At 59.4% G+C, this 10,223-nt stretch overlaps 1 protein-coding gene across 1 annotated transcript; it reads left to right on the top strand.

The window, feature by feature from the left end:
* Window positions 1-849: 849 nt before the first annotated feature.
* Window positions 850-9,320, top strand: QSOX1 (quiescin sulfhydryl oxidase 1). The gene is given in 13 exon segments (XM_031063312.1): window positions 850-865; window positions 1,358-1,458; window positions 2,758-2,806; window positions 2,985-3,087; window positions 3,860-3,950; window positions 4,180-4,325; window positions 4,770-4,907; window positions 5,032-5,161; window positions 6,951-7,073; window positions 7,183-7,327; window positions 7,564-7,743; window positions 8,102-8,513; window positions 8,515-9,320. Coding segments are annotated over 13 exon segments (1,881 nt in total). The 3' UTR covers window positions 8,762-9,320.
* Window positions 9,321-10,223: the final 903 nt, after the last annotated feature.

Here is a 10,223-nt window from a genome sequence, read left to right on the forward strand (position 1 = left end):
GGGGGTTCTCCCTGTTATTGCACTAATTGGTACAGCGCGCTGGCTGCCGCATGAGTCAGGGGGCCGGCCGGGCATCCCGTCCCTCCGAGGGGATGCCGTCCCTCCCTGGGCATGCCGTCAGAGCTCCCCAACGGGCAGGATGTGAGGAATGGGGTGCGTGCCCGGGCCCCGCGGGGCAATGCCGGCTCTCCTGGCCCCTCTCCAAAAGAGGGCTCCCCCAGGGCTCCCTGCTCCAGAGGCTGAGAGCGGACGGTGTGCCCATGGAGGCGGGGCGGGGAAGCCACCCCCGTGCTGCTCAGCAGCCTCGCTGCCATTCCCACGGGTGGATGTTCGTAGGAGTGGGCTGGGCAGGGAGGATGCTAGGGTGACCTGTGGGCACCACGTGCAGATGAGTATAGGAACATGCCTGGCTCCCTGCAGCAGGGCTCGTCACCAGCTCTCCTGTGCCACGAGTGCCAGGGCAGTGGGAAGCAGCTCACCTGTCCCGTCACCTGCGACACGGGACAGTGTTTCCCTGCCTCCAGCATGCTCCTGCCTAGGGCAGCATGGGCTCCATCTGTGTGCCAGCACCATGTCCCTCCCTGTCCCACTCTCAGGACAGGCAAGGTGTCCTTTATACTAAAAATAAGCCATTTCAGAGCTTTGTTCTCCATTTTCCTGCTGGTTTTCAGAGGCTGCTGCTTAAAATACTTCCATGCCCCTTTTTGTTCATGTGTTTTACCCCAGGGGCATGCTGGTCTTCACTGGGGAGTCACAAATAGGGAGTGGGTGCTCAGAACCTGGGCAGGCTCTGCTGCAGTGCCCTGGCCTGGCTGCTGGTTTTGGGTTGTTCCCTCTTGGTTATCAGCTATGCCCTTGGTCTGGGGTGAGACAAACTGGAGCCTGTGTTCCTTGCTCTCCCCGAGCTGTGGCTAGCCATCCCTCCCCTTCTCCTGGTGTCCTCTTCCCGGGAGCTGGGGCAGAGGCTGGACAGGCAGAACCAGCCGGGCAGGCAGTGTTGGGTAGAGCTGCCTGTGCTCCGGCTCTGGCAGAGCAGGGCGTGCAAAGCCTAACACGGCTTTCCCTGCGTTCCTGCTGCCTGGAAAGTAGGGCACCACACACCAGCATGGAGCACAGCCCTGGTGTTTGGGCTTGGAAACCATCAGTCACTGTCCTGTGAGGGGCAAGCAGTGGTTTTGGGGCAGGAGGATCTCTCCCACTGGAGATCCCCTTGTGAGGGGCAAGCAGTGGTTTTGGGGCAGGAGGATCTCTGCCCCTGGAGATCCCTCCTGTCTCTGCTAGCACTCATGGGGAGGAGGGTGGTTTTTGGGGCCCTGGGGGTGCTGAGCTGTGCTGACCTCATCCTGTGTCCCCACAGAGTGGAGGCCTGCAGTGATCCTGGCAGCCATCGACTGCGCCGACGAGGACAACCAACAAGTGTGCTCCGATTTTGGGATAACCGGCTTCCCCACCATGAAGGTGAGGCTGTGTGTGCTGGGTACTGGCTGGGCTTCACTGTGCTTTGCCTTCTGGCCTGTCTCTGTCTTGCTTAATTGGCTTGACAGGGGTATTGCACCAAAATACTCCCCTTGGGGCTTTGCAGGCTGAAGCTGTTTCACCCTTCCCCAAAACAATGCTGTGTCCTGGCTGCAGCCAGTGCAACTGCTGAGCGATGGAGCAACAAGGAGAGGGGAAAGCCAAAACGGTGTTTTGTGGTGAAACATAGGGGCTGGATCTCTGCTAGGATGAGGGAGACTCTGAATCCTGAGTTGCAAACACTTAAGAAAGGCTGCTTGAGGGCAAGAGAGGTTGCAGGCACAGGTTTTGGAGGATGGCACAGGGATGCTGCGGGAGGTTGGAACTCCTGGGAGCCTCCTGTGCTGGCTGGCAAGGAGCCACCCCTCCTCCTGGACCCATGCCCAGCCCTTTAGCTGTGTCAACACAGCTTCTGCAGAGCTCCCCGCTGCAAACGGAGCCTTGCTCCAACACAAGCAATGAAACCAAAGCACTCCAGGTGCCACAACCAGCACTTAAAACCAGGATTGCCTTGAGATGGAATGGGCAGGGATGAGGGTTTTATCAGACATGCCTTCAGTCCCAGTTTACAGGCTCAGCTCCAGGTGGAGTCAGATTTGGGGTTTTTCAGGCAGGTTGGCTTGGCCCAGCCCTGCCCTGGGGTCTCACTGAGTGCCCTCTGCCTTGGGACACTGATGGAAACGTCTCCTGAGGCAGGGACATTGTGCTGATGTGGCCATGCCAAGACTTCACATCCTGTGTCCCTGCCGAGCACCTTTTGCAAACAGTGCCAGCTCCCAGCCCAGCCTGCAAAGCAAACACCTGGCTGATGCAACCTGGTGTTGCTGCTCTGGCTCTGCCCTGGGTGCTGGAGCCACCGTGGGAGGCCAGGAGTGGGAAAACCCTCTTTTTCCTACTTTATCAGAGCTCTGGAGCAGGGAGACTGGTTTGCAGGACTGGGAAGGTTCCAGCTGCCTCCCTGGGACCCCTGGAGACACCTGCTCCACTGCCTGCCAGTGCTCAGCCCTTGGCTGGACATGGCTCCCAGCCCATGCCTGCATCCCTCCCCTCTGGGGGATGCCCCAAAAGATGGGGGCATGGCTGGGAGCTCCCACTGTGCTGGCTGATGTCAGTTAGCATACTGTGGGGAAACTGAGGCAGAGCTGGTCTACAGGGAGCCTCAGCCTGCTAGGTTGCACTGCCTCCTGTCCCACTCCAAACACTCTCTCCAGTTTTCTCTTGTGTTTTTTTTTTTCCTTTCAGTTCTTCAGAGCTTTTAGCAAGAAGCCAGAGGATGGGATAAGGATTACCAGTGAGTATTCAGAGCCATGGGGTTTTCTGCTCTGGGTGTGAATGGCCCTGCTGCCCACACCTCCCATACACTGCAATATCAGGGAGCTCTGGGAGACATCTCCAAGCAGCTTCCCTGGGCTCAACCCTTGGGATTGGCTTCCCCAGGGCTGTCCCCATGGTGTCCTGTCCCCCTGCAGATCCCAGTGCCACTGTCGAGGACCTGCGCCACGCCATCATTACCAACCTTGAGCAGAGCCAGGATGCCTGGCCACCTGCCTGTCCTCCGCTGGAGCCAGCAAGGTAGGGGCAGCAGGGGGCCAGGGTGGCCTCTGTCCCATGGGGAACAGGTTTCTGCGGAAATCCTGAACCCAGAATGAACAAGTAGCCTCTACTGCATCACCCAGGTCCCAGGGAGATGACCTGGCCAGTGTAGAGCTGTTTCCATGGCCCAGACAAGATGGGCCATGTTGTCGCATCTCCTAACAAACCTGCTCATCAGACTTACTTAGAGCAAGCAATTCCTGGGCCCCAAGGTCTTTGGAACATGGCAGTGTCATACCATGCTGAGTGAGGCTGTGTTAGAAGCTCTTTCCTGTCCTGAAAAAGGGTTTTCTTAATTCTGTACAATTTTGTTAGTATCTGAGTTGTCCTTGCTGGATGCAGGCAGTTGCTGCATTGTCCTGAGAAGGAGCCTTTGGATTTTCCAGAGCAGTGATCGAGCCAGGCACCTGCTCTGTGCCTTAGACAAAAAAAAAACAACCCTAGTTCAAGTTCACTGCTGTTTTTTTAACCTGGGTGAGCCTACAGCTCCCTCCTGCCCTGCCCTGCCCTGCCTGTGCTTTGTTTTCTACCTCCTTGGCCAAACCCAGTGGGTTTTCTCAAAGCCTGTGAACCAGAGCAGAAAACTAGGCTGGAAACTTCAGCAGGAGGAGTTGCCTGCTCAGTGGGGCTGATCCTGCAGCAGCATTCCCTGCCAAATCTCAACGAGCAGGGCTGGAGCTCCTTGTGAGGAGGAGGGCAGAGCATCCTGCTGATGCTGGGGCACCTGCTGCCGTCCTCCTGTGTCTTGCAGCGCCGAGGAGGTTCGCACCTTCTTCCAGAGGAACAAGGACCAGTACTTGGCACTCATCTTTGAGAAGAGCAACTCCTTCGTGGGCAGAGAGGTGGGTACAGCTCCATTTATCCCCCACTTCTCTTGGAGCCTGTGTGCCTGCTGCCTGATAACTCCTGGGTGCCTGTGGCAGGGCAGCTCTCTCCAGGAAGCCTCCCTGCCCAGCTTGCACACAGCTTAGCCAGTGCCAAATGTTACACAGGGCACTGGACAGCTCTGCTGCCTCCCTGGTGGGGCTGAGGAATCCCTCTGCCCCCCTCATCTGACCCTGGGGCTTGCAGGTGGCCCTGGACATGCTGCAGTACGAGAACATCGCGGTGAGGAGGGTGCTGAGCAGCGAGGAGGAGCTCGTGCAGAAGTTTGGTGTCACCTCCTTCCCCTCTGGATACCTGCTCTTCCGCAATGGCTCCTTCTCCAGCCTGCCTGTGTGAGTGTGGGGCACAGCAGGGTGGCTCTGGGGGTGCTGCTGGGGTGCCAGCCTCGCGCCCCATCTCTCTGTGCACCTTTGTACTTGTGGGAAGGTGCATTAGGAACTAGACTGGCTGAGTAGGGGAAGCTGGTGGGAGGTTGCTGGTGGGCAGTGAACTGCACTGCCAGCCCTGGCTGGAGCTGGAACAAGGGAAAATCCTTGTGACTGAGCCATTCCCTTCCCACATCTGCCTGGAGGTGGCATGATATGGCTACCTGGGGCTCAGCTCTGCTCTAGGATGTAAGTCTGCCCACTGCTGGGGCAGATGGAGACTATGGAGCACCCCAAGCTCCCTCCCCAGGCCTGAACTACCCACTTGGCTAAGCCTTCATCTCCTTGGCTTCCTTCCTTGGGGTCTGGTTTGGGAGGGACGAGGGACTTAGTGCTTCTCCTTCCTGGCAGGCACATAGAGGCGCGCTCCTTCTACACCTACTACCTGCGCACGCTCACGGGCATCACCCGCGGCTCCTACAAGCTGAACGCCACGGCCAGCAGCCTCAACGACAGCGACCGCGTGTCACATCCCCTGCGAGCCGACCGGTGAGACCTCCCCCTGCTGGGCAAACCGGGGCCGGGCGAGGGGCTGGGAGCTGGGAAAAGCCCTGGGGTTTAGGAGGATTAGGCCTGTGGCTGATGGAGCCTCGTGTTGTGCTGCCCTCCCCAGCTCCAAGCTGTACATGGCCGACCTGGAGTCCGCGCTGCACTACTCGCTGCGGGTGGAGGCTGCCCGTCCCTCCTCGCTGTCGGGAGCACAGCTGGCTGCCTTCAAGTGCTACGTGGCCACGCTGGTGAAGGTGAGGAGCTCTGGGTGTTGGGAGGGGAACTGCCTGTGCCTCCCATTTGTCTGTCTATGAAATGCAAACAGTGCAGGCCACCGTGCCCCAGCACTCACGGGTAGTGAAGCGTGGCAGTCTGGTGTGGGCCCTGTGTGCTGGTGCTCGGTGTATCCCATGGCAGTCCTCATCCATGTGGATCTCCAAACTCAGCCCAGAATCCCAGTGGGAGCTAAGAGGGGATGCTGGAGTGTTTCAAACAAGGTGGGTGTTGCCAGCTTTGATGGCAGTGGGATCATCACTTGTAGGAGGTGTTGAGGCAGGAGGTCTTTTCAGAAGAGAGGCTGTCACCTGCTGGGCTGTCAGAGATGGTCACAGGGGTTTGTCGCTGTGATCTGGATGCTCAGCTCAAGGAGCCAATCTCTGCAGGCTCCTTTGATAATAGTCCAGGAAAGGAACTCCCATTCTGAGTCAGGCTCCAGACAAGTCTAATTTAAGGTCTCCTTTTTTCTTCTATGTTGGGCCTGGCACAGCTGAAGTGACTGAGAGCTTTGAGCCAGCACAAGCAGGGCAGTTTAATTTCCTGCTGTGATGGAGTCCTGCTGCCTTTGGCTGGTTCCTCCACTGGGCCTGCAGGAGCCCTGTCTCCATCCCAATCCCTGTCACAGCCCAGGCTGCTTGGCAGACTGGGGCCATGCCCTCCTTCTTTACTCCCTCCTTTGTCACCCAGGGTCTGACGCTCAGTTTGGACCTTGCATGGCCCTCACTGATGTGCAAGACACCCCCTGCTCCCACCCCCATCTGCTCTCCCCCAGGAAAGAGCTCCAGACACGTGCCTTAAGTCCTCAGACCTTCATGTGGCTCCTCTGCTTGCCCTCACTCTTTCTCTTTTTAATGTGAACTACAGAAATAGAGAAATAAATCCCCGGGACACCAGCTCCCTGCCCGTGGGTACAAGTGTGCTGGGGTGCTGGGGAGCAGCAATGGTTTTATTTGATCCATTTTTAATTCTTCCTGCAAAGCTTCCCCTCGCTGAGCTGCAGCAGTGGCTGGTGGGTGCTGGTGCTTCCCGGGGGACGCTGAGCCAGCGCTGCCATTGCCCTCCTCCTCCACAGGACGGAGCAGCATCCCCAGGATTGCAGCCCAGGGCTCAGCCTGGGGGAGCTCAGCCAGCAGGTCCCAGCCTTAACTCTTGCACTCCCAAGAGGTATTAAAAGAAAGGGGGAAAAGTCCTAATGGGGGGAAACATTGTTCCTGGAGGCAGGGAATCACACAGCAAAGCCTTGTGTCCAAGGAGTCAGGGGACACTGTTTGCAGCACAACTGTCAGGTCACATAATTCCCCTGCAAATTTGGGTCTTTTCATGTGATTCCCCATGAGCCTGGGAGGAAGAACAGCTCAAACTCAGCAGACTCCTCCTTCTTTTCACTTCTCCATCACTCCTCCGGTGTGCTGGTGTCCCCTCCTCCACACAGATCAGTCTGTCTGTCTGTCTGTTGGTGGCACAGGCTGCCAGGCTGCTCCTCTCCCAGGAGTGGTTTTAAAGTGCAGCTGCTAATCGGCTTTGCCAGACTTATGGACAGAGTGGCTTTTTGCCTCCCTCAGTAGGGGCTGGGGCTTGGAGCCTGAACATGCACACAGGGGCCTTGTCATCTGGGGTGGGGGGACAAGCTGCAGCCCCCAGCCCCTCAGAGATAGGCACCAAAACCTTGCCAGGACCACGCTGCTCTCCAGCAGAGAGGATGCTGGTGCTGCCCTGTTGCTCCCAGGATGAAATGTGTGTTTTCTCAGCCCTCTCCCCCCTCTGCAGTACTTCCCAGGGCGCCCCTGCGTGCAGACCTACCTGCAGACTCTGGATGCCTGGCTGAGGAACTGGACGGAGCCCGAGCTGCCCCGCACAGTTTTGAAGGAGGCCATGAAGAATAACAGAGATGTAAGATGCCCGTGGGGACCCCCAGCCCCTGCTCTCCTTACCCCTGCCCCTTGCTCCCCAGCTGGCACTGCCTGCCAGCCCCATCACATCATGTCCATCTGTCCACCAGGCCTCCCACCCGTCGGTGCTCCCCACCAACGTGACCTGGGTGGGCTGCCAGGGCAGTGAACGCCACTTCCGTGGCTACCCCTGTGGGCTCTGGACCATCTTCCACCTGCTGACTGTCCAGGCTGCCCAGAACGGCCCTGACAAAGGTACTGCTGTCCCTGGGGGCATCAGGGGCTCAGGGAGGGAGTGTGCAGCTGAGCTCTGGCATGGGCAGGGATGCTGCATGTGGACAACGGCTTGTTTCCCCTGCTTCATCTCATCCAGGGGCAGTTTCTGTGAGGGGACAAGAGAGAGGGTTGGGGTGTGGGGCTGCTACCTCAGCCATGGGGCTGTGGTGGTGGCACAGAGGGGTCCAGGCTCACCCTGTGCTCTGCTCCCCCAGAGTTACCCCTGGAGGTGCTGAGCACCATGCGCTGCTACGTCCGGCACTTCTTCGGCTGCCAGGAGTGCGCCGAGCACTTTGAGGCCATGGCAGCCCAGTCCATGGACAAGGTGGCCAGCAGGGAGGAGGCCATCCTCTGGCTCTGGTCCCACCACAACGAGGTCAACGCTCGCCTGGCAGGTAAGGGGGGCTGCCACCAGGGGAGCTGAGCTGGAGGAACGTCCCTCCTCCTGGATAGGTCTGGCAAATGGCTGCAGGGTGTAGCAGTGGGGACATCCCGTTGTTATTGTCCCCTGTCCCAGGGGACAGCAGCTGGTCATGCAGCATCAGACTGCCCCAGAGATACAATTGGATCTTACCTGCTCCTTACATGGAGCTTCCCTAAGCTGCTGTTTGCCCTCGGAGGACCCCTCCTCCCGAGGAGGCTCCTCCAAATGTCCCCATCCCCAGCTGCTGGATCCTCCCGGGTGTTGATACAGCGGGAGGGTGCATCACGTGTCCCCTCTAACCCCCTCGCTGCTGGCTCCGGTCCCTGCAGGAGGTGACACGGAGGACCCCAAGTTCCCCAAGCTGCAGTGGCCTCCGCCGGACTTGTGTCCCCAGTGCCACAAGGAGGAGCGGGGGGTCCATGCCTGGGAGGAGCCGGCCGTGGTCACGTTCCTCAAGGCACACTTCTCCCCGACCAACATCTACATGGACTATGCCGAGCCCGACCCCATGCCCGTGGCCAGGGAAGGGACCGGCGCCAGGCTGGGCACGGAGGGCTCGCGAGAGGAGAGGGGGAGAGGAGAAGAGGAGGAAAAGGAGACGGAGGGAGAGCCGAGAGTGCCGGGGCACCCGGGCTCCCCCGAGCTGCGGCGCCCCAGCATCGTGCGGCTGAACCCCAAGCTGCGGGAGGGGAGCGAGGACATCGTGGACCTGGATTCCTTCAGCGAGCAGCACTTCAAGACTGCCGGCGGGCAGGGAGCGCCGGCACGCCCCCGGCGTCCTGCTCCGGGATCAGGAGGAGGAGGAGGCTGGGGAGGGCCTGCGGAGGAGCCCCTGGCTGCGGGTGCTTGGATTGGGCTTCTCCCGCCTGGACATCAGCCTGTGCGTGGCCCTGTACTTCCTCTCCTCCATGTGCCTCCTGGGCATGTACACCTTCTTCCGCCTCCGCACCCGCGCCCGGAAAGGCCGCCCTGGCTTCCCCATGGCCTGAGAGGGGCTGGGGGGCCCGGGGCTCTTCCTCGGGTGGGTGAGCTGCTGAGGCAGGACACCCCTGGGACAGCGTTTTGTCCCACAGCGGGCAGGGGTCTGGCACGTCCCCCTCAGGAGCTGTCCTGCTCAAGGCAGTTGCCTCACCCGGGGTAAGGGATGGAAAGCTTTGGGAGGAGGGAGGTGTCAGAGCATCCCCCTTCCAAGTCATAGTGCCATGTTTTTGGGCGTGTGGGAGCTGGGACATGAACGGTGGTTTGTGTTTTGGCACCCAGCTGCCCTCAGACGCTCCCTGGCACTGGGCTGGTTTCACACTGGGGAGCCCAGTCCTGTGCTGGAGAGCAGCCCATTGGGGTCCAACCACTAGTGGGGCCTGGAGGGTGCAGGTTTAGCCCCCCAAAAAGGGGACACTGCTGGGTGGGGGCAGCAGTCATGGGTTCAGATGCATTTTGTGTCCCCTCTCTTTGAGATGTGGCCCGGGGCCTCCCCATCTTTGCTCGCCCCCTCCCCACGCTGTTGTTCGTTCTCTGCTTGTCTTAGTGGAATAAATTATTTTTGCCGATGCCTGCCCTGCCCTGCTGTGTCGGCTGGTCCCTGCCACGTGGGCGTGCTGGACTACCCCGCCCCATTCCTGATGTCCCTGCTCCTGCCTCCACCCCACCCCGGGAAGAGCGCTTGGTTTAAAAATCCTTTCATTATTTTTAATTACCACTGTATGTTTTCTCCTGTCTTTTGCTTGGGGATGATGCACCTCCGGGCAGCTGCCCCCTGTACATCCCCAGGGCTGGGATGGCTCCTGGTTTCTCCTCAAGCAGGGGGAGGCAGAGGAAGTATGTGGGGGCCAGGAAGCTGCTGGAAAAAAAGTTGGCACAAGCTGTGGAGCTGCAGCTCAGTGTTGACCGTACCCGTGCTCTGAGCAGCAGGAGACACACGGCAGCATCCCTGAGGACTTCCGTGGGTGTGGGCCCCCTGTGCCTGTCCCCGATTCTCTCTGCCCTTTTATCCTTGTTAGGAATCATTAAGGAAAATGGTTGTTTTCCAGAGCCAGGGCCGGGGCCATCTGCTCTCCCAGCGCTGTCTAAATCCCCCTGTAACAAATTCATTGGGATTACGCTGCCCTCCCCTAATCCTGGCCCATCCCCCCGCGTGGGGGATTTAAAAGGATTAGAGCCCGGCCGATAATAAACTTTATTAAGGGGGAGGGGGGGCGTCAATCCGATTTGGAGCCTTTTTCTTGATATCTTCACTTTGCCCAGGTGGGAGGCGAGGGCTGGCGGGATGGGGAGGAGGATGCTCAGCTCCGCCACTGGGAGCTCTGGCTCCTCCAGCCCTTCCTCCCTCACCTGCCCGTCAAATAAATTGTCTCTCTCCATCTTTCCTTTAGTGTTTGTGCTGGTCACGCCTCCAGGCGTTGTGGGCCTGGCACCCGTGTCCTGCCAGCCTCGGCCGCGTCCCCTCGGCGGTGC

Source organism: Geospiza fortis, unplaced genomic scaffold, assembly GCF_000277835.1.
Source record: "Geospiza fortis unplaced genomic scaffold, GeoFor_1.0 scaffold506, whole genome shotgun sequence".
NCBI lineage: Eukaryota > Metazoa > Chordata > Aves > Passeriformes > Thraupidae > Geospiza > Geospiza fortis.